At 37.6% G+C, this 24,090-nt stretch overlaps 1 protein-coding gene across 1 annotated transcript in view; it reads right to left on the reverse strand.

The window, feature by feature from the left end:
* The window catches only part of SMOC2 (SPARC related modular calcium binding 2), a gene marked incomplete at both ends in the record, with an annotated part of 135,482 nt that overhangs the window by 47,028 nt on the left and 64,364 nt on the right, over positions 1 to 24,090 (reverse strand). Inside the window, 3 exons of the mRNA XM_080615874.1 lie at positions 17,029 to 17,103; positions 17,888 to 17,938; positions 22,220 to 22,267. Of these exons, the coding sequence (XP_080472000.1) occupies positions 17,029 to 17,103; positions 17,888 to 17,938; positions 22,220 to 22,267 (174 nt within the window). The remainder of the gene's footprint in view (positions 1 to 17,028; positions 17,104 to 17,887; positions 17,939 to 22,219; positions 22,268 to 24,090) is intronic.

Consider the following 24,090-nt stretch of genomic DNA (forward strand, 5'->3'; position numbering starts at 1 on the left):
ATAATCTTTTTTCTCCTTCACTGAGTTCTCTGCCATTGTGCAGATTATAAGGAGTCAAATTAGCTCCTGTTTTTAAACAAAATGTAATTCTATATTCTACCATTGTTATTTAGATTGAATAGAACAATAGTGTGAGATCTGTCCACTCACTTACAAAGAATCTAGTCTTCCATCTACAAGCATGACAGAATCTGGCTTTAAATGTTTAAGTATTAGCATTTACTCCTGCTGCAGATAAATGACAGAGAAACATAAAATCAGTACACATTAGACTATAAATCTGAGTTATTTCAAAGATACATTTTGCATTAGAGCCAAAATGTATATCCTAAACATTCAAACACTTATTATACCATCTATGAAATGTGTGAAAGCAGTGAACCAAGAGTAGCACATTTTTGTTAAATCGTTAACAGCAATGCGAGGAAGTGACAGCAAGCCTTTGCAAAGTGGATTGCATTAGCGAGACTTGATCCGAGGACCACATTATACCCTGCCTTCTACAATGGATCTTTGAATCCAACCTTAACACAAATCAAAAGTTCTTTTAAGCCAGCTGGTCAATCACATGGCATCAGGCTTCACAAGGAGAGTGGAAAATCTTCTGAGGAAATGAGGTCTCTCATCCCCTTTTACTCAATGAGCCATAGACAATCAAATACATTGCAATTACTCATTACAAACTGGAGAGAAGATAGATTATCATCTCCAGGTGCTCTTGCTCAACGTTGTTAACTTGGCTAACCTAAAATGAAGAGAATACTGTGCAGAAGACTGCCCTATCCTGCAAGGATACACCTGAAAGCAATTATTTGCCAAATGGGCTGAAAACTGCTTGTCCTACTTAAGAGGAAATATCAGTTCCTATTATTGCTAGCTATGGCTGCCTCACCCTGCCAAAGCAGAGAGTGCCATAGCATTCAAACTGCAAAACCAACTAAACAAGAAAGCCACCACCCAAAATTACAGCAATTGAAAATCACTGACTTTTCCCAAACACATTGGCTTGCTGGCCAATTTGCTATAGCAATCTAAAGGCTCATTCATTAAACAAAATTGCGCAAAACTACCATTCTTGCTTTATGAGGATATTGACCAGCAAATGTTAGCCTTCTGCCAGTGGAAAAACCTCTCATTTTTAAATAATTACTTGAAATGAAAATAAAGCTGGTTCACTTTTTCCACAGAGCTGTGAAAATGAAAGTCTTTGCCAGGTGAGCTGAGGGTAAGTATTTGTTTGAACAGCTCTACTAAAAATTACAAAACAAAATGTGCAAACTGGGGTACCTAAATTCATACTTTGGCACTTAAATAAGCCAGCCAGCTTACAGGAATGTTTATCAACCCAGCACTTCTCCTCAGCGAAACAGGGGTTGTTTCTGTTCACCATTTCAGAAACTGAGATACTTACATCAGTGCCTGGATATGACTTTGGATACTTGACCTTAGGCACGCAAGTAATTTTATTTTCAGAAGTGTACACTGGCACATCTGTGGCTGCAGTTTGTGACATGTTCCTGCCATTGGTCCACACTGCTAATACTGTTGGCATCATGCAGTGTTTTCCAGTCTTATTGGTTAACTCCTGCCTGAGGTGGCTGCTCTCCACCTACACTTTGTTTTCTAAGCATGAACTCATTTGCAACCACCTCACAGAGAGAACCCTGACTACTGTTGCAGAAGCCAGCAGGTAGGAGGACTTCCTTCTGGTTTATGGGAACATGATCCACGGTGCAAGCTAAAAAATATGCAGATGTATTCAAAAAATAAGAGAATACTGTTTTGCATTTATGTAGTTCTCCTCTACACATCTCAGAGTATCTTACAAAATGGTCAATGTAATATGCACCTCTGTCTAGTTCACAGCAGCCTGCATGGGCATCACATAATTGTACAGATTTGGCCCTCTGACACTGAGCAGGAATACAGTCACTAAACAAGCTGTTAAAACAGAAATCCTCCTCTCCCTCAGTGTTTCAGGGAGTGTTACTTTGACAGCCATAATGCTAAAGTTTATGCTTCCATCATTCCTACTGTCTCTTCAGTGACTGAGCAGAACGATTCCACCTCCAGGGCTCTCATATATGTACACTTCAAGCCTACTTGATTTAAAAAGTTCCAATATATAAAACTTCTATTCATGCTGAGAACATATCTGAACCCTGAAAAGTTAATTAATGACAGATGAATCAAAAACTGGCCACTTTTATACTGGCTTGCTCTTCTTTACCTTGTCAAAGAGAAGGCAAGAAGCAGGTGGAAAATGAGCATGCATATAATTGCTCGTGTCTCTAATTACAAAAACCATATTGTACAATGAAGTCTTTTAACAGAGCAAGAAGCAAATATTGTAAAGTGCTATCATCTGCTGAGTCACACTGCTCCCGGAATGTATTAACTCTTGTCCTCAGTATGAGATTCAACAAACAACATGAACATGAAGCCTGGTCAAAAGGTAACTGCACTGCTCTAACTCTGCACAAATCAAAAGCTGATCTTAGATTAAAAGCTGTCCAGGTCTTCCCCGCAGCACATTTATATCCAAAATGGACGATTTAATCTAGCATGTAGGAAGTCAGTATTTATAACAGGAGAGGTGCAGAATTCAGATAGAAGATTGTTTATTGATTTCAGCAAAGTTTTGTATGCGATAAAGAGGATGAGCCACAAAAGAATAAAAGCCAGTAAGAATACTCTAGTATTATTTCTTTCAGCTCCAACTTTTTAATATAGTTTTATGTAGCTCTTTTCTTTTTTATTCATGTGGCCATGGTTAAACAGCTCAGCTTGTGCTTTGGTTTCAAAAGCAATGCCAAATCCTTGGCGTGGCTTTGGAGAAACTTCAAACTTTGGAGAAAAACAAGGGTAATCTGAATTAAAAATAAAAATGCTAGTTCCACCCCACTTTCATATCTGTTTAGAAAAGGAATAGTTCTCTGAAGTTTAGATAATGTTAAATATGGTGTGATAGTGAAACATACCTATGCTTTTGAAGAATGGAAGACCCCTATCATATTGAAAATTCCAGGCCACAGTTGCTGCTCCTGTAAACTGGAACTATTCCACTGTACACAGTAAGGATCACTAACAGAAAATTTGGTCCTTCACATACCCAGAACAGTTTTAAAGGCTTCTTTGATGATGCACAGTAGTAAAGTCAAAGATTTTTCTGAACCAGTAAAATTAGAGTATTAAAGTGTGACTAATGATCCTTGATACTTTACAAGCCATGATTACTTTAAGTTCTCAGAAGATTATTAGTTTTAAGTGTGTTTAATGTACCAAATAAATTACTTGTACCAATAGAATAAGCATTACATAAGTATTATCCAACAATCCATTCTGTGTGAGAGTAAAAAACAGCTTTCAGAAAGTGTTATTTTTCAAAGTGTTTCCTTAACTTGTTTCCCACAACTAGTTTCAACCCTTTCAGACCTGCTCCCATCCTGTCTCCCCACACGTATACCACATTTATTTTGAGGTGCTCTGCAACCAACAAGAGAAAATCCAAAGGACTGGTTTTAGCAGTACTATTCAAATAACAGATTCTAAATATTTAACTTTTCCAGATAACAAGCATCACAGGAAACAGCAATGTTGGCATTCAGTCACCTAATAAGGAGAAGTTTTTATTATCGCTTATGTGAAGACGGTTCTGTTATTCTTTCTACATATTATACATTGTATGCTTTGTTTTCTTTGTAATTTGGGAAGTTTAAAGGTTGTTTGATGGCTTGAGAATAACACAAAAGGAAGTCTGGTGCATGATGCTCCCAGGAGGTTTTGAAGCTGTCATAACTGGAGCTGTTGCTAATTAAATGTCTATTGTTATAAAACAAATCTCAGCCAAACTAATCAACCACTATCATAATTAATGAAGTCCACAAGGGCCTTTAATGGGACTTGTTTTCATCAATCAGGAAGAGCAAACACAGGCTAAATAAGACTGGAAAAGCCTACACTTTTACAAACCTGCTTTCCTTGGGTTACGCTTGTGAATAACTACAGTAGAGTCATTTAGACAAAGATAACATGGAAGTCAAGACACAGGCTGTCCCTTGCACCAAAGTCATGGGCATCCTCTTTTCACTTCTGTTCTGCTTATACATTTATTGCAGTCATACAATGGCAGACAGTGTTTGCAGAAAAGCAGGGAGGAATCTTTGAAGTTATCAATCAATTGCAAGGAAAAAGAATGAAAATTTAATGTCATCATTTACATTAATGAAACAAAGAAACCAACAAACAAAAAGCAGGAAGTCTAGATGCAGAATTGAAACTGAGAGAAAGGGTTTGGGTTGTGCCTCTTCACTTGGAGAAATTCAACTATTTCAACTGATCAATACAAAATCTTTTTCTTCACTTCCACCTCCAATACCATAAGAGTCTGTAAAGTTCTTTACTGTATTCAATAGTCCTATACTAGAAGCTGTATAAACCATCTCTCTGCTGAAACTTTTGCTTTAGTTTGCACTGATTTGTCCAGACTGCAGCAGCCCTCCCAGAAGCAGAGTGAGGGTTAGAGCCCATGAGTTCCTGGCTGGCTGCCCTGAATGTAAGCAATGAAACCATGCTGTCTCCTTGCACTAGCTGACGTCAGATGCTTTTGCATACAATACTTTGTAGACTGATTAAGTCTCCCCAGTGACATCCTGAGGAAGTAAGATTGGCACAGAGTATAGGCCAAGACTCTGAGTATTGGTCATTCAGATGAACAATGTTGATGTTATGACACTTAAATTGAGGTTTATTTGCAAAATACAATTAACTTCACAAAAAACTCACAGCCTTGACTATGGAAACATTCTTACTTACTGGATTAATGCTGAAAATATACTCCACTAGCTTTAGGATCAAACACCTAGTTGCTCTTGCAGTTTGGTACCCTCCTGTATCCTTCAGTATGGATATCACAGCTGGACAAGGTATCCCTGAAATGGTCTCTCTATGTAGAAAATGCTTAAACCATCTGCATTTGAGACTGAAGGCAAAAATCAAGAAACATGCAGTGAAGTCACTATTGACAGAAGGGAAAGCAGACTGCAAAGAAAGGACTTAGGGAATTCTGTGTGTGCCACCAACTGTGAGGATGATTGATTATGTTATAGATAAGAGAGACTATGATAAAATTACGTAAGGCTCCAACAAAAGCAGGTACACAAAAAAATAAAGCTTAAAGATAGTATTCTGGCCCACTAACTTTCTTACTCAATTATACAGGGGACAAAAAGATCTGAAGCCAGTCATTTTTCCTCTAGCCTTGCTGTAGACAGGGAATGCTCCATATAAAACTATACAGGCTTATTTTGACAAGCATATTGAAAAGGTAACTGCACCATGACATCCCTGAGACTAGCATATGGCTAGTTGTGTGAGATTACATTCCTAGACATGCACAAAAGTATGCATGAATATTCAATGCTTCTGAATATGAATATGTTTCAATGTGCAAAACTCATCATCTCATCTGGAGAGAATGAAATTTTACAGAAAGTCAATAAAGAGATAATACTTTGTTCACTCTTTCAGCTGGTAATACAAGTGGAGCAGCTGAGCCCTTGTGTTGAGGGCACATCCATTAAAGTCAAGAGGTATTCCAGCTATGCAATAGCAGCAGGATTGGGGTGGAAAGTCCTATTATCACTGATCCAGCAGACCGATATACCACATTCTAACTGTTAAAGAAATGCATGTTCAGTATGTTTCCAAGAGAGACAACACCATCATCAGTCCTGTACCACTAATGTCCCCATTTAGAGGAAAATTTAAATACTAAAAAAAACCTCCTCCAGGTCTGATTCTCTTCTCTCTTCATAGGGCTTCCCGTGGCATTACTCTTCTAATTGCAGTGGAGCCACTTCTATTTACACTGCTTTGAGTAACATGAGGCTTCATGCCTGCTGAAACTAAACCATCTTCTCCTACAGTCATTTGCTATTATTGTATCAGACTGTTTAGCTAAAGGGATGAACTACAGGATGTGTGACTACATTAGAAGTCACTGTTTCATACTTGGGATGTTGGTAGGGAAAGGGGCAGAAGTAACCTTTCAAACCACTGACATTTATATTGATATTTTTGGCTTTGCTGATTCCCTGTTGTATCAACTCAAAGGAACTAAAAATCTTGTCCCAGAAATGATCTTAGATTGCTTTTTAAACATGATTAGGCCCTGCAAGACACTAAAATTGTAGGCCTCTTGAGCTAGGCAGGATATAGCCTTTACTGAGCTAAACAGGAGAGCAATAAGAATAAGGAATTTTTCATTGCCTTCAGGTAGTAAGGACTATTGAGATTGTGGCTTTAGGTATATGGTGGGAGTTTGAGGAAAGTCAGAGAAGAAACATCCAAGATCAGAAGTTACTTACACTTCTGGTTGGTGAGATACTCAACCATTCCTACAATTTGAACCAGAACAGATCATACAATCCTGAACTATTTTCTGTTGCCCTGATCTAACTGGGTGCACTGGAAAACACTTCAAGGGCATTACAGGTCACCAAAATTAGAGGGATTTATGCATTTATAATGCATTCTAGTCCAACAAAAACTGCATCCAATAAGTCATTCAAATAGGGGACAGTAAGTCTTTTCATTTTGCTACATTGTCTTTACTCACTGAAGGACAACAAAAGTGTTAAAGTTTCAATAGCACTACAATCTCACTGGAAAACAATGGGAACAGGTAACCCCACAGTTTAAGTGGCAATAATACAGATTTTTTCATACCTGGTTATGCCTGTAATGGGGGTGGTTGAAAAATTTTGTTGTGACGGTCTCTAGTGGAAAATCAGGTCTTTAAATGAAAACATTTTTTTTCACTTAGAGTGTTTATTTTTGATAAATATGTGATTTTTAATGAGAACAAAATGAAACCCACAACGAATTGTTTCTTTGTGTTGAGCTTCCCAGAGAACCAAAAAAATCAAAGATGCCTTAAAGTTCCCTGAGGTATCTCTGAGTTTTTAAAATGGGTAGGCCACTGTATCCTACATGTATAGCCAGGCTAAGGACCCTGGCCCCTGAAAAAGGAGAAGCTAATGAAGTTTCAAAATTACAACTGCCACAAAGCATTACAATGACCAATCAAGATTCTGAGTTTTGAGACAAAACTGTTCAGCTTTTTGAAGGGTTTTTGTTTATTTGAATTTTCATCTTGAAAATACAAGGGTTTTTTTAGCTGAAAATGCAGATCTTCTCAAAAAAAGTTCTTTAAGAAGTCATTTTTTCCATAGAAGGCTGCATTTTCAACTACTTTGGTATATTAAGTTTTGCCCTCTCTTTTTTCTTGTGTTTTGTAATGTACCAAGAGAATTTAAGATGTGAAATCTAATTTACAGCCTTAATCTTATTTAAATATAGTTTTATTTGTGGTTGAATGCAGATACTTGGCCTGCTGTTCTTAAACTGAAACAGGTATTAAAAATAGCTTAATGAAAAACAGTGGTCTGTCTCTTAAGCCACTGCTTCTTCTCCAATAACATAGAAATCTAGTGCATTATAGCAACAATAGTTAATGTTTTTTTCTAGGCAGTGTAGACTGCAGGGAAAACAGTGTCTAGCATTTATCTAGACAGAGTGTGATGAACAGAGTGGAGTGAAGCAGAAAACACGCCAGTAATAATACAATACTTGGGGTATATACAGCATCTTGCAGATGAAAAGATCTCAAAGTGGTTTTACATACTTTAGAAACATAATTTGACTAGAACAAGTTCCCTTTTGCCAATTATGACCCTTGGTGTGCCTTTTCATGGAAAGGAGGCTCTAATCTAGTTCCAAGCCAGCGTATTGCATCAAGGGCAGGCTAGGGGAAAGGATCCCTGGATGATATTATGGACCTGTGATCTTAACAGTCCGTAAAAACAAATGCTGCAGTACAGGCTTGGGCTGATGCATTAGCTGCACTGCAGATATACGGCCAGCACTAAGGTTTTGGGGAGAATTCCACTCCTCCCACAGAAGTCCCTGTAGAAGTTAAATTTCTCTTGCTTTCGTACCAAATTGAAAATATTAACAGTATTGATGAAGCCTCAAGAAGTTCCTGCATCACATGGCAATTTTTTCAAGAATTAAGGAAAAAGTCAAGAATTGGCTTGGAAAACAATTAAGCAACGCATGAACTGTAGCATGAGCTGTCAGTCTTTTCAGGAAGTTTGTTCAGAGATACATGGTTTGGCAAATAAGAAAGTTGGAAGTCAGATGTGATTTATCATGTGATTTATCTCATTAAAAATCCCTCCAAATTTAAACCACTGCAATTCCCCATAACCTGATCTACCTGGGAAAATCTAGAAATTAATTCAGACTGACAGAAATGTACATTCAGGAAACTGAGGCAAAACTGCCTCCCAGCCACCAGAACTGATTCATGTTACATGGCTACCACTCCTTCCATGGTCCATATTTCCATCAACAGCAGAGTTTTTTGCGTAGAATGTGGCCAGATCAAGCAGCAGAATTCCATACTTCACATAAGATATTAACAGGGGAATATTTTACCATAACTGGTTTTGGCTTTTTAAAAAAACTTCTTAGTTATCGGAAAGGTGGAAAGTTGGTCATTTGACTTATCTCCATGGAAGAAAGAGACGATTACTTTCCTCAGAACCGTCTAGTCTGTCTTATCTAACCAGAACAATCTTGCCAGAACAGCTCACTGGATCACTTTGATTAAAATTAAGAGCGAGACTTGAAATTATCGTTTTCTTAACATTAGGATTTTTGAGTCTATGTTCATTGCCTTTAGGTTTGTTAACTGAGGGCATGGAGGAAGCAGGGAAGGGAAGGCATTTTTGCATGAATGTGGGTATTTTCTCCTATCAAATCACTGGGATGATGATGATGGAGGGCCTGGCAGTTCTTGCTGTCAACCCTGCTGGACTTATACTTTGGAAGACCTTCTATATATTTGGAAGATCTTCTATATATCACCCAGGAATCATAGTATAGCCATAGCCAGATTCAGACTATCCTGACTGAAAGATTTATCTATTTCCCATAAAGATTATGTTTTTAGATATGATCCAGTCTAGTATGTTTCTGTGCATTAATGTGACTTACATGATTTTTTTGCATCTATTATTAAAATATAGACTGGTAGCTTGACATCCCTCATGGGATTTATAAAATTTATTGATGCTTTTATGATTATATAATCTGATGTCTGATAAACTGTGGAAATCTACTGGTAGATGGGGGAGTGCATGTCTAAAAGCTGAAGGAGAACTTCAAGCAGGACTATTGTGTTATTTACTTGCTGCAGAAAGTAATGTGATATAACTAAAAATGGTCAGGAAAGATTACTATCTTTTGGCATCAAATTTTAACATACGCAATAAAACAGAATTGTCAACCTTGTATAAAACAGATATTTTCTTTTTTTTTTTTTTCCCCTCCTTTTTCCTTTTTTTTTTTTTATGTGTCCCACAGTGAGGGTCCAGTAAAACCCTGGAACATCCTGAGCATGAAGAACGTCAACTGGATGTAAAACAGAACTCTTCTTTTAATGCTTAGGATGGGATGATCTTCCCCTGTAGTGGGAGGAAAAAACTGGAAATGTCAGTGCTTGATCTTTATAAAGGTTTTGGACTAATATGTAAAATTAAAATGAAGATAAATGAAAATGCTTGTGAAAAGATTATTAAAAATAGGACAGCAATAAACATGATCCAGCAGCTTGCAAATTAAGAATGTATCATAATATACAAGCACTGTGAGGAGGTCTGGAAAGTTTTATCTTCTTGAAAGAGGCTAAAAGAGCTAAAAGAAAACTGCAATTTTCCTTTACCAATTTAGGACAGACAAAGCAAGGCAAGTAAAGTAAGGTAAAAGCAAGGGAAAAGGACCAAAGACTATAAAGAGTAATCTTCTCCACAGGTGAAGAGGGTGAAGAGTACTGTTCCCTCTGCATAATAACTCAATCAAGACTACTATATCATTAAAAATTGCTACTGAAAAGTAAGACAAAGTTCTGCATTAGGAACTAAGTCAACCATTTACTAATTGGCCCTAATTGTGTGAACAATAAGTAGTTTCAAAAAAACCAGTTTTTCAGTTGTCAAGGTGTATCTTAAAACCCATGTTCTAAAAAAAATACTACACTGAAAATCTTTTGATTTTTGATGGAAAAAAAAAAAAATCCAAACCCCAAATCAACAAAAAAATGGAAGAGAACTACCACTTACGCTTCAAAATATTTAAAATAAAACAGTACGGGACATAACAAGATATGACAGTGCCTCACACATCTCCCTCCCCCAGATTTTCTTAACAATACTGTTCTTATAGTAAAATAAAAACCACAAATTACAGTTCACTCCAAATAGTTCATTCATTCAAGAACTCTAAAGGGAATATTTTAGTGAGTTAGCAACCAGAGCTAACCTAAAGAGACTGAGAAGGCCACAGGACTGTTGTCCTGGAAGCTTCCAGTCCTCGTCTGTATCAGTTTTTTGTACTTAACTTCCTCACAATGCTTTTATCTTTCACACTCAACTTTCTGAGATAATATACCAAATAACAAATATTCTACCAGCTGATGTCTTCCATCACCCACAAATTTTACAAGGCCCAAAAGCCAGATCTGTGGCATCACAAAACATTCAGATTTTAGCTGTAGATGTCACAAAAAAATGCTAGTACCTTTTCTTGTGAACTGACTTGCAGATGAACCCAAGCTATAAAATTCACAGTAATAATATCTATATTTTAACTTGCCTTGAATTTGGCAGAGACTGACTGCCCATCTGTAATGGACTGAGCTCCCACTGACAGAACGCATGTATAGACTTAATAGCCAGTTTGTAGGCTTGAAGACTTATTTAAAATCAATAGTTCTGCCTTCTACTTACTTTCATGGTTTGAATTGAGATTCTTAGGGTCAGTTCAATGTCATTTTGGGTACTCTGGACTATCATCAATCCTGCATGCCAGAACATCACTGATTTCCAGTAGGCTGTCATAAATCTAGCCCATGCACATATCAGATACCCTAAGCCATATGAAGACATGAGATGCCTATATTTCAGCAACTTATTTCCGTGCTTTTGGCTTCTCCAGCTACAGCTAATGGCTGTATTTACAACACAAGTTCAGGATCTTACTTTTTTCTTGCTAGTTCAAACACTTTCAACTGCATGTAATTTATCTTCAGTCAATATTAAAATCAACATCTGGCAAATGCAACCATTTATGAGAATAAATACAAAGTCACCGAGCTGTTACTCATTTCCCTGTCTATAAGTTTCTCATTTTCCTATGCTTAGAAAGGAACAGCTATTAGAATTTATGTGATTGGGCAGACACACCAACTCTTACATTTATTTCCTCTGAAAAAAAAAATATTATTTTTTTTCATGCAGGCTTTTTTAACTTCAGAGCTGAGTTTGCCAGGCTAGGCATAGCAGGAGGACGTTAGCCGGGTTCAGTCTGGAATGAACGTGAGCTTTGGAGCATGGAACAGGTTTTGTATTGGTTCTTTGTAAGAAGGTGACTTTCAAGCAATCATCAGCGCACAGGGATCCCAGGATCCCACTGAACAATTGCCTCTGAGAAAGAAAACAAAGCTAACAAAACAGAAACCTCACTGACAACCAACATAGTTTCCATGTGAGAAAAACTCACATGTACAAATGCTTTAAAGCAGTCAGATGACAAGGGAACAAAAACTGTATTAAAATTTTACAATGTCACTCTGTCACATTAGTCACTCTCACTGGCAGACTTTACCAACAGAGAAGTCTATACGTGCATATGAATGCAAGCAGCTATTTCATATAGATACAGACAGGTAATTGCTAGTTACATTATTACCTTAAATTAGCTATTTTAGTCTATTAAGAATATATTCACAGTGGATATTACACTGTTTTGATTTGCATTTGCAGGCAGTCTGTACTACATTACAGTATGCGCACTTCAGTTTCTCCCAGATGAGGTTTTGAGAATGAAACTCCTGTTAGAATGAGCCCTCTGGGGCTAATTGATAAAATCTTGTAGCAGTTTTAAAGCCCTGAAACTGACGATCTGTACTAAAACGGCAGCAATAAACCACTACTCTGTTGTGTCAGAAAATTAAATAAAAAGCTACATGTTCCTTTCATGTGAGCACAGCCAAAGCGAAAAATGAGACTGAAGATGATTCTACATTACCTGAATTGGCTGAAGTCTGGGCACTCTCAAAGTTACTAAAGCCATAGCTTGAGGAGACAATGAATTCTGATTTAGCATTCTTTGTCATAATCACATGATCCACTACTTTTGGCATGGATGTGTTAAGCATTTTGACAATTTGATCCTGCCTTGGCAGCCTTTATGCCAGAAAGTCTTCCTCTGGGCAGACCCTATTATTTGCTGGATCATACCCTATTATTTGTTGGATCATGTATAGCTTGTCCTCCAGCACCTGCTTAAAGCATAAAGCTGGCACAGAGCACAAAGCTGGCACAAAGCACTACATCACGTGCCTGTGCTTGATCCAGATGAAATGTGAACTATTGCGTGAACTAGTAGCATGTAGTCACAGAGTATGAATGGCTGTTCAAACACTGTCTGGGAGTTCTGCCATTGACTGAGAGGGGCCCTAAGTTTCTACCCACTCATTTCATGTGTTTAAAATTTAACACATGAATCAAAGTCAAGTATCTGTACTGTCATGTTGTGCTCTCCACCCACATGAAAGTTACACCTAGCCCTGAAGCCACAATAACTGGCAACTACTGAGGTACGTAGTCCTAGATACCCAGTTTCTTCCAGGAAAAAACCTTCTGTCCTCTGATCTTTGTAAAATAGACAAGCTCTAAAAGAATACTACCTGGACTTTCAACTGATGCTGGGTGGGATAAAGTTTGTCTATCTACAGGATAGATACCTTCACATCAGCTAGAGATCTAAACTAGTCACCACACTCAGTGAGGTCCAGCTATTTAGTTAGCTGGCCAAGTGCAGGTGTTGACTTTACGATGAGGTGGGCTGCTCTCCAGGCTCCACTTGACCTCACCTCCACAAACTACAGCATGAGTTTAGACACTAAGTCCTCATACAGGCAGCAGTGTGTTGGCTGCTATAATGTCTTAATCAGAAGCCATATAGTCCCATGCTGAGTGTTTTCAATGCACTTTTATGTGTTTGACAACTACTGCTGTAATTCTATTTCTGTCAATACGATGCGGTAAACCCACAATATTTTCTGTGAAATTGAAAAAGAAATGAGGAATGTGGACTTAAAAAAGAATCTGAAAGAAACAAAAAACCAACCAACCAACAAACAAAAAAAAAATACCTGCAAAGACACCAAGGCACATGTATAAAACAATCTCAGCAAACACTATGTTATTTTAGCAACCAGGTGCATACTTTTTTCTTAACTCTGGAAAGAAAAAGTCTTTGAAAAATTCTGAAAGTCGTCTTCAACATACAAAAAGAGCTAAAACGGAGATCACAAAATCATAGAATCATAGAATAGTTGGGGTTGGAAAGGACCTTAAGATCATCTAGTTCCAACTCCCCTGCCATGGGCAAGGACACCTCCCATTAGCCATGCCAGAATCACAGAATCATTAGGGTTGGAATGGACTTTTTAGAGATCATCTAGTCGAACTCTCCTGCCAAGGCAGGGCCACCTAGAGAAGGTTACACGGACCATGCCCAGGTGGGTATGGAATGTCTCCGGAGAGGGAAACTCCACAACCTCCCTGGGCAGTCTGTTCCAGTGCTCTGCCACCCTCAACATAAAGAAGTTCTCCCTCATGTTAAGGTGAAACTTCTTGTGCTTTAGTTTATGGCCATTGCTCCTCATCCTGTTGCTGAGCACCACTGAAAGGAGTCTGGCACCATCCTCCTGGCACCAGCCTTTGAGATATTGACCTGCATTAATGAGATCCCCTCTCAGTCTTCTCTTCTCTAGACTTAACAGGCCAATCTCTCACAACTTCTCCTCATAAGAAAGATGCTCTAAACCCCTGATCACCCTTGTGGCCCTCTGCTGCACCCTTCTCAGTAGCTCCTTGTCTTTCTTGTCCTGAGGAGCATAGTACTTCAGACGCGGCCTTACCAGGGTCAAGTAGAGGGGGAGCTCAAATCCACCACTCTAAGTAGAGCTATTGTTACATGACCCAGCATTGATGGGGGTTTTGCCACCAGTAACATTTGATCATCAAAAGTTAGTATGTTCAACTGCACTCTCCAGTTGTCTCTAGTGAGCAGCAGAGGCCTATTTTTCTGAATCAACAAAAAGAATATGCACTATAAATCATTATAGAACATGGATGCATAATCCAGTAATTTCATGCCCAGCATCTCCCAAATGCCATTACTTTGTGCTAAATTAATTTAGTCTGATTTAATCAAATGAAAGTACTGGATAACTAATATAAACTAGAATTTCATAAGCCATTATTTTCTATGTTCCAAAACCTAAAAGCTTATGCTGACTTTACTGGCTAACTGTAACTGGCAGATCATTTGCAGAGAAGCTAAAGCAAATCTCTTCAGGATGAGTACAGTAGACTTAATGTATTAATTTATGATCCTTAACTCACAAAAATATTCTTGTAAGGAGGTGGACTTCTTCAGTCAAGACAAGTTTCTTTATGTTCATGACTTTGTTGACCATGACATATTAGGACAGGTAAAAAAATAGAAAAGATAATAGCAATAAAGACTAAAATAGTTTTAAATAGGATATTTGGACTTTGCCTGAAAGTTTTAGCATTATTATTTTTCTTTAGTTACTTTCTACAGGCAGGGCTAGGTCATAGTGTTATTTGCACCTGAAAAATTTCTTTGAAAGTACTTGGGTTACTATAGAACAACAAAGGAAAACTTTATCCACTATGAATAAATTGGGTTTCATCTTTATAAAGGCAGTTACATGGAGACATAAATTCTTCTCAATTTACTCCAACAAACACATTCCAATAAGATTTCCGGATTTTGTGTGACAAAGTCTGAATCAGAGTTTGCTAAGCAAACTGAGTAAAGAAGACAACTGTATTTATCCTTTATATTGAAGCCTGGGTGTCCAAAGGTGGTTAGTTTACAATCCAGTGGATTCAGTCATGAGGTCCCTCCATACACATAGAAGCCGAGAGTTCATTCTCTGTGGATGTTCCCAAAAGCCTCGGCACCACTCTAAATGGGACAATCTAACCTATAACTTAAAAGACCTGTTTACTGAATATCAGTGAGGCTTAGCCATCAAAACAACTTATAAATATACAGTCACTGACACACATTATACTTTGGAGGCTGGAAGAGAGATGCTGTCTAGTAGAACTGGTGAGGACACTGTTTTTAACACCTAGATTCAACTTGATTGTGTCACATTACTTATACAAGAGAAGTTCAGAAGAGAGACTAGTGGTTGCTTCTGGCACATCAGGTATGCCAACAAATTAAAGCAAGGCTGGCTACAAAGTGTCTGCTGACTTCTGCTAGTTCAGGTATGGCACCAAAGACTGCAGCAATTCCTAGCCGTCCAGAGACACATACATACATGTGTACATAGTACAGTTGTGAGCAAGTCCTGTTAGCAAATCCAACACAACCATGCTTTTGATGCTACTGCACTATGGGCTAACAATCATAAGACAGATTATGTTTCTGGCTTCTCTTCCTTTGTAAATATGTCTTTAGATGGACTGAAGGTTACAAGTTCATAGTAATAAACCCAACTTTGATGCTTTTCTGATTTATTTATGTGTGTGTGTGTTGAAAGTGGCTTCTAGCAGCTCCGCTGCAAACTCAAGAGTTCTTGCATTAGTTCTAGTCTCTAGCACCATAAAAACTAAATTAACACCCTAAAAGTGACTTATTTCTATACATATATTTTACACAACAGAAATCCCAAAGGAATTCTGTTCTTGCTAACACTGAGTAAAGAAATGACAGAATAAATGTCCAGCACAGAAAGTGTTTGCTTCAAACTCTTTCCTACGCTCTGTTTAAGGTCCTTCCTCTGAGCACCTACTGGAGAATCAAGGAGAGGAAAAAGCATTAATAATGATTGCTTTGATGTTAAAAATCTGTAAACCTATTAGTAATGATATGTCAGTCTGTCTTATGATAATTGCTTCTCTTTTAAAATCCTTTTGGGCCTCAGTTCAGTAAAATACTTAAACACAGTACTTCATGTAAAACACAACTTCAGTTTCCACTGGACCTGAAGTGTGCTTTTGGGCAGTTTACTGAATCACAGACTGTATCATTAATGTTTCCTTCTGAATTAAATGTTTTTTTCAGAGAAAAAGACACCAGGAAACCCAGATTCTCTGAAGTTTGTTCCACTGAAAAGAAGGAGCTGCAAGAAAGGCGTCAAAACTTGTAATCCACCAAAGCACTGAATCTCGCCAAATATTTTAAGAGGCTTCTGTCTCAGGGCATTCACCTGACATTCCTACTCCAGGTTTACAAAGCTCAATTCTGAAGAGTGGTGAAAAAGATAAAGCCAAAATTCAGCAATTACAAAACAAGGCAACATAATTAATTCACACTAAACTGGCGATCAGGCTGTAAATAACAGATGGATGATGTAGCAAAAAAAACCAAACCACTGTCTTTCCACTTTCCTGTTAACAGATGACTGTTTTCTGATGGCTTTGCCTCCTAAGATACACCACCAAATACTGGCAACCCATACTGTCCTTTTTCAATCACCTTCTTGCTACACATCACCTTACAAAAATAAAATATAAGTAGACAACAAAGAGGCAGAGAATTAAAGTGCATGAAAAAAATAAATGTCAGATCCACTCACAGATGCACACAGATGTGAGCCAGAAACATCAATGGAGTAATATCAACTTACATGTAGTAAAGCCTGGCCAAAAATACCTCCATATAAAAGGAACATATGATGCGTGAGCCTACAAAATCATTACAATGCCCGTCATAAAGTTGCTTTCATATGATAAGAGTGGAAGCATAATGGTTATTAAAATGGCTTTCACTTAAATGGCTTGTTTTAACAAGGCTTAATTCACATCTTCATGGGAGCTTTGCAAAGTAAGGACAATTTAAGTTTCTCACCTGAGCTTTTGTTGGTTTTGTTTTGTCTACTCTTTACTTGCTCAGTCCATAACGTAGGATAACGAGAAGCTATATCTAGGGAAAAAAAAATAAAATTAAATATTACTTTTTTAAGTTACTAGCAGCTGAATAGTAACTGGCTGATTTTAAATACACATGGATCTAAAAATAAAGGGACACACTGGTTTGTAATAGACCAGTTAAAACCTTTATATATACAAAGGCATGAATAGTTTCTTCCTTACCCAATTCATACAAAAGGTTGAAAGCAATACTTTCAGACTAAAATTATGTTTAATCAGAATAAAAATCTCCCAGTGTGGGAACAAAATATGTAATAACTTCAGATTCTGTGAGATTTGCAGTGAATAGTAAGGCAGCCACAACACAGGACAATCACTGCATGTAGGCCTTGAACTTCCAATTTACAGAGCACCAAATTTCTCCAGACACATATAAGCCTGATAAAATATCAACCTTAATATTACTAGGCAATATGTTGCAGACAGAATTTACCCTTTAACATCCTTACTTGGCCACTCAGTTTAAATTTGCACTCTGATTCAAATTTAATACCTGCCTCTGCATTGTGTAGTGACAATTAAAATTGCTAATGTCGGACTCTGTAGCTGCAGTGTCATCTCAAAACTATCACATGAAATAAAGACTCTGTTGTGTTTGCTGTCTTCATTTGGAAAAAAAGTACAGATGTTTGCACTTTCTTGAAACAAACTAACTCCTAAGAGTTAGTTGCTTAAGAGGTAGTTGCCCAAACTCTTAAGGTAGCATTTGATATTACAATATACAGTCTGTACTGCATAGCTTAAAACCGTACTGTTAAGTTCCTGTCGATGCTCACCTTCTTCATCACCTTGAGGCTGAGTCTCCAGCGCGGGAGCTGAGGCATCATCTGAATTCAGAATGGAAAAGATTTGCAAGGAGACTACAATTATGAGAGTAAGCTAAATAAGTGTACATACGTGATTGATACTAATGATTTGCACATAGCCCCGGCCGGTAAACAAAGAATTTAAATATTATTTATAGGTACTACGCAGAAACATCTACACGCTATGGAATATAATTGGATAGCTTTTGAGGTTATGGCTGGTGAAATGATTGCAGGGTCTTTGATGAGGCATGAAGTCATCAGGCTGCTTCCTGGACAATAGTTCTTCATTTTTAAAGCTGTACGTTGATACCTATAGATTATAACTGAGGAAATCAACATTTCTGTCAGTAATTGGATAACATATAGAAGGAGTAAGACCTGTGAAAGCAAAAGCAGTCTGGGGCGAATGAGTGGCTGCAGACATGTTGACACCTTAAAATGAAAGTAAAGTTTCTTTCGGCCCAGCAGGATCTATTTAACAGTCAACTGATCTTATAAGCAAGATTCACAGATTAAAGGACCAGAATATCATTGCATAATTCTTATCCTCCAGTCAGCCATCTCCATCCATCTGCTACCAACCATTACTGCAAGAAAAGAGGGAGAAAATTTTACAGAAATTGTTAAGAGGATGTGAGTAAATTTAGGTTCACTAAAGCACAGTGGAAGTAGTGCTGCAAAAGAAAATTTCAATATGAAAAAATATTTAAGTTAGCTTACCGTGAGAAACTGCAGTACCCAAAGACCCATCTTTACCTTATTATGTTGTTATTTAAAATTACTGCAGATACTGGGTAAGCATGACCTGCAGGACTTGCTAGTACATACTTTCCAGTCATTGCTGTTTCCTGTAGCAACACCAACTCCAACACCAGGTGTCCGTCAATAGACAGCATCTTCCATGCAAGGGTTTTATTTCTTGCAGTTTCACAGCTGGATCTCAGACCAACATAGTTTCCAGGTTGTTTTCCTGGCATTTTCATGTAAGCTAGACCAAAGTTAACTGAGAAGCTTCCTCTTGCATGTAGCCCTACAATGGTATCAGTGAGGAGCAGCTTTAATGCTAACACACTGTTTCTATTTCTTCTTGCTACTACAAGTCAAAACAGCCTTTTCCCTGCTCTCTTTGGTGTCACCATCCCAGTGATTTTTTTTGTAAATCTTTATTTTCTTTATGCAGATCATGCAGAGGACTCTGGAAGCCACAGCCTAGTTCACAGCAAATAGAGTTACCAAGTAAAACCAAATTTTCAGCCATGGCACACTAACCTTTATGCTTTTAATAAAAACAAAGCAGCAGCAATAGAAACTTATTTTCACTGCAAAATGTTCTAACCAAAGCATGAGGAGACATCTTTTAAGAGTGCTCATTCTTCACATCCATGCAATGACAGTCTACTTTGCTTCAATGCCTGAACAGACTCTCATTTTTCATTAGTTTTGCTGGCATTTTTGTGGTGTCCTCTGGGTGGTGGAATAAGATCATTGATTAATTTCAGAGAAGCCATCAAGTATCCTAGTGTACTGAGAATCAAGATATATATTTAGATCATCAATCAGCACACGATTCAGAAAACACAGAATTGCAGAGGGTAGCTTACAGTAGGTAAATATTCCCAAGATCCCAGCCAGAAACTCAGTTTTTAGTTTAAATGACATTTCTCTAATCCTCTTTTGCTACACAGGTTCAGCTTGCAACACATCTGATCTTATGTTATTACCTGAAATTCAGAATGCTGCAACTTTGGTGATTTTCAGCCCAAAGTTAGCCCTTTGAACTCTGTTCAAGCAGCATTTAAAACAGTTTATTGATTTTCATTTTTAAAAACTCAACAGACATTTATCATAAAACTGGCCTCATGTCGCTCTCCATCCCCAAAAAGAATAAAGAGTTTTGCTTTTGATCATCCATCAATGGACCAAACACTTGGTACAAGATATCTGTATAATCTAAAAGGTATTAAATTCACTCCATAACTTCCTCAGGTCCTGAACTACCCTTCATCTGCTGGAAGATGCCCACATTAATTTTCTGTTAGCACTCTGTCAGGTACATCATCTTTTAACAGAAAACCCCTTTAAGAATGACGATACACGAGGCATTCCATTGTTCAAAACAACATTCAACAGAGTCACAGTTCATCTTCATGTTAATTGGATATCTCACAGGTTAATTGCATAGGTCTTTGTGGCTGGCACAGGCATACCAGTCCATATGTACATATATTTAAACAGAAACCATCTGTTTGCTGTCAAGAAAGAGTTCAGTTACCAAGAACATAGCCCTGCAGTCATCTAAGAATCAGAAAAAAGGGATGTGATCCCACCTCTGACACCTGTGCTTTTCAGATTGTCTGAATATTTTCCTTGATTAGAGGAGGGAACTTTGGGGCCAGGGATGATACTTTAGGAATTATCTTTTAAGCTTTACTCCTGCTCGGTTTAATGTGAAAATTCACAAACATGCAAACTGACCTCCAAAATCTGCAGCTGGAAATTTTCTTTCAGTATTGAAATAGAGAAAGCAAGGTTAACAACTGCAACAGATATGACCCACCAGGTCATCTTCTCCTCTGAGTCTCTGTGTGACATCTTGGAAGAAGACACTGTCTCAGGCTAAGTCTATGCTGTCTCTTGAGTAGAGTCCTCACACTTGAAGGTCTGGAACATGTCCTCTGCAGCAGTGAGAACATTGTGAACCTGCCTAAGCTTGCTGGGTTACAATACGGTCAAGGTACCCCCATCCAGATATCTCTGATTAGTCCACAGGAACGTGCAGAGGAAAGATGAACAGGAGTTTTATGGTTATTTCAGAAACTACTGCTGTACCTTTTCAAGCTGAGCTACAGAATACTTTTTACTACACTGACTGTGAAACTGAAGCACAGTTCTCACTCAGCTGATCCTGTTCAGTACTCCATGATAGTCCCTAAAGATGTTGTGATGTCTCTGTCAACATTATTTTCTTTGAAGCATGCTTAAAGACTGACTGGAAGAAGGATGGGGAGAGGAAGTTAGCAGCATCTGAGAAGAGCCAAGGACTGCCTGGGAACCTGGTCAGTGGCCGTCCATGCTGCAGACTTGTGCTAGAGCATAAAAACGGGGTGTGATTAAAATGCAACCATATCACTTTAGACACAAATACGTATGATGTGAAGGAAGACTTGATAAATAGTGTTCATTCCATTCCTTGTTCTATGATTGATCCTTTACGGTTTCATCACCTCAGCTGCCACGATCACAAACAAAAATAAAGGATTCCAGACAAGTTTCATACATGGGATAGTTCATTCACTTCAAAGCTGAAAATGAAAGTCCTGACCTAAAGCAAATGGGTAACTTAAGGTTAGTGGAACCCACAATTGCCTGGAAACACATGAAGGAACAATTTTCCAGTTCTTTGTAATTATTAACCTTTAAAGAAGTACTGATTTTTTTAACCTAACTGCACAATGGTTTATTTAAATGTTGGGTATACTACAATGCTGCAAAAATTCCTGCAAAAAAAATATTTCAATTATATTTACAGTGCACCAAACAGTCATTAACAAAAATAAGCAACTTTTTAAAAATTAATTTATGCCATTGTAACTGACAGCTACATTTAATATGCTATTTTCAGTTGAATTTAAAATTCTTTTAGGTGTTTGGAGAACATAAACTTTGATTTTGTTTAAAGCATAGACATCTCCCTCGCTTAAATCTACCAGCTATGTTGGAGCCTCATCAGATTTTGCCCTGCCAACAAGATAGACACCATGATCTATCTCTAACCATAACAATCATCTGGCCATGACTGTAAGCCATCAGATGAATTAAACACAATATAGAACAAAGTGCTGGGTCCAAGATGACTCAAGCACTGATTGCTATGGAAATAAAGTGAGGACTCCAGTTCCTGAGATTTTGGGACTGCAGAATGCTGTCTTTATCTAACAGACAGAATAATCTGTCCTCCAGGGCAAGCAAACAGTATGGGAAAGTATTTCAGAGTAGCTATGGGAATAAAAGTTATCTTCCAAACAGCACAGAATAGCAAAGTTTGCAGGGCTGAGATCGGAAAAGCATGCTATGCATATATAGAGAAATACATGCATACATATATGCATACATTTATACATTTACTAAATAACTAAAATGCAGACATAAAATTAATAGCATATATGCATGTGTACATAGTATATATGTTGCTGTTATACATGATGAATAACTATTGATAATTTAAACTTACGGAAAAATTACAGTGGTGTATCCCACAGATATTTTATTTTCTATTTAAAGGCCAGCTAAGATATTTACCTGCTTTTCCTGCACCTTCTCGTTGTGGCAGCTTCTCACTCACTGAACCTGCAATGGAAAAAGGAATTAACCAGAAAAATATTATTTTTATTTTTAATATGGCTTCTAAGTAAAATAGTTCAGCTTTAGTGAGTCATTGAAGCCTTTCTGCTTTAAATGCCTCACACAAAGCCCTTTGAAAACCCTATGGTGGTGTGAAAAGTGTGTGTGTTGGTGGAGGCAGAGACAGAGCATTATTCTGAGTTTGAGCCTGAGTTAGTTGCAGGAGACATCCGCAGAATTCTGGCCCTTACAAAAGGAGACAGCAGTGGTGGAAATGGTATCAAGAAGCTTGCAGGAGATGGGGCTTAATAGCTTATCCTACCAGCCTGAACTCTAACCCAGCTTCCAGGCTTGATTTCAAGTTGTCAAGAAATGAAGAATCTACCGGTTTCTTTAGTAGTTTCGCAGGAGGTGGTTGCCCTTAGGCTTTAAAATAGAAATACTTCCTTATTTCTTGCTTAAGTCTTATTATTACAACCACTGGCATGATTCTAATTCCTAGCCACTTCTTATCAACAGATCTATCTCTGCTGCTTTAAAAAAGCACCTTCAGAAGTGGTAGTTTTCTCTCTGAAGACCTACATAGAGTATCAAAAATTAAAAAGCATAATGTCTATCAATTCTCACCACAGTCTCTTCTTATGTACAGCTACTTTAATGGAGAAAAAAAAAAACAAACCAAACCAAACCAAAACCTAACAAACCCCAACCAAAAAAAAAAAAACAAACCACATCTGACAGATGCTCTGAAGTGTGTGAAATAATATGGTTGCCTTAATTTTCCTAGTTTATTTCCCTCTGGAATAACTAAAATCACTGGGTTTAAAACACCCAAAAAACCCCAAACCTTGTAGCACAATAAATCTGTTCTAAAAGGACAATTTAAATAAGATAACTCACTAAATCACAGGCATTGTTACTTGATAGTTACTTCAACATCAAGTTTAGACACAACAGTCTGCCAGAACGAAGACAGCTCAAATCACAAATCTGGCATGCTGATTTTAAAGCCTCCATAAAAGAATATATGACAGTGCAGCCAAGCTGGTACTACCTTCTGAAGGATTCAGTTTTTAATACAGCTTTCACATACCCATAACAAATATTCCAGTTTAGACACTTCTTTTTTTGGTGGTAGTGTGTTTTTATTGTATTATGTTTGAATCACCAGAAAATCAATATACTTAGTGATGAGTCAGTGTTAATGCAGACAGGAAAAATAAAGTAATTATAATTACAGGAATTATATCCAAGGGTGTTTGGGACAGTTTGCTCTAAAACAGACTGCAATACTAATCCATGTGTTCACTCTGAAGAGGAGGAAGATTCTTGCATTTACGCTAGATGAAGCCAGAAGATCTGAGCTTTTTGGTGCTTGGCTTGAATTTGGTAAAAGGCTTAGCTTGAACTCAAATAAGATGTTCCAGTTTTAGGAAGTACTGCATACAAAATTACAGGTTTTTCTAATTGCACTAAATACCAGTCATCTAATCTTTCCTCAACTTTCATCCAGTTACAATTAACTCTGTAGTTTCTCAATTGAATTTTGATGCTCAGGCATATAATTACAATTCCCTTGCAAATGCAGCGATTTTAGGTCTGACTCTCACCCATACTAAAGCGTTTTACACCGATTTGTCAATAGAAATGAGGTCCCAGCATGGGGAATGCGTGTGATGAACTGTTACAGATAACCCCTTTGTGCTAAAAAGAGTATTAAGTAAAGCCTCAGTTTGACACCAGTGTTGTTTCTCTATGTATATTCAGAACCATTATTATAAATTGAACTTAAAATTCAGCTTATAACCAAGTAATTTAATGCATTGATG

The sequence above is a fragment of the Psittacula echo genome (genome assembly GCF_963264785.1).
Source record: "Psittacula echo genome assembly, chromosome: 4".
NCBI classification, from domain to species: Eukaryota; Metazoa; Chordata; class Aves; order Psittaciformes; family Psittacidae; genus Psittacula; species Psittacula echo.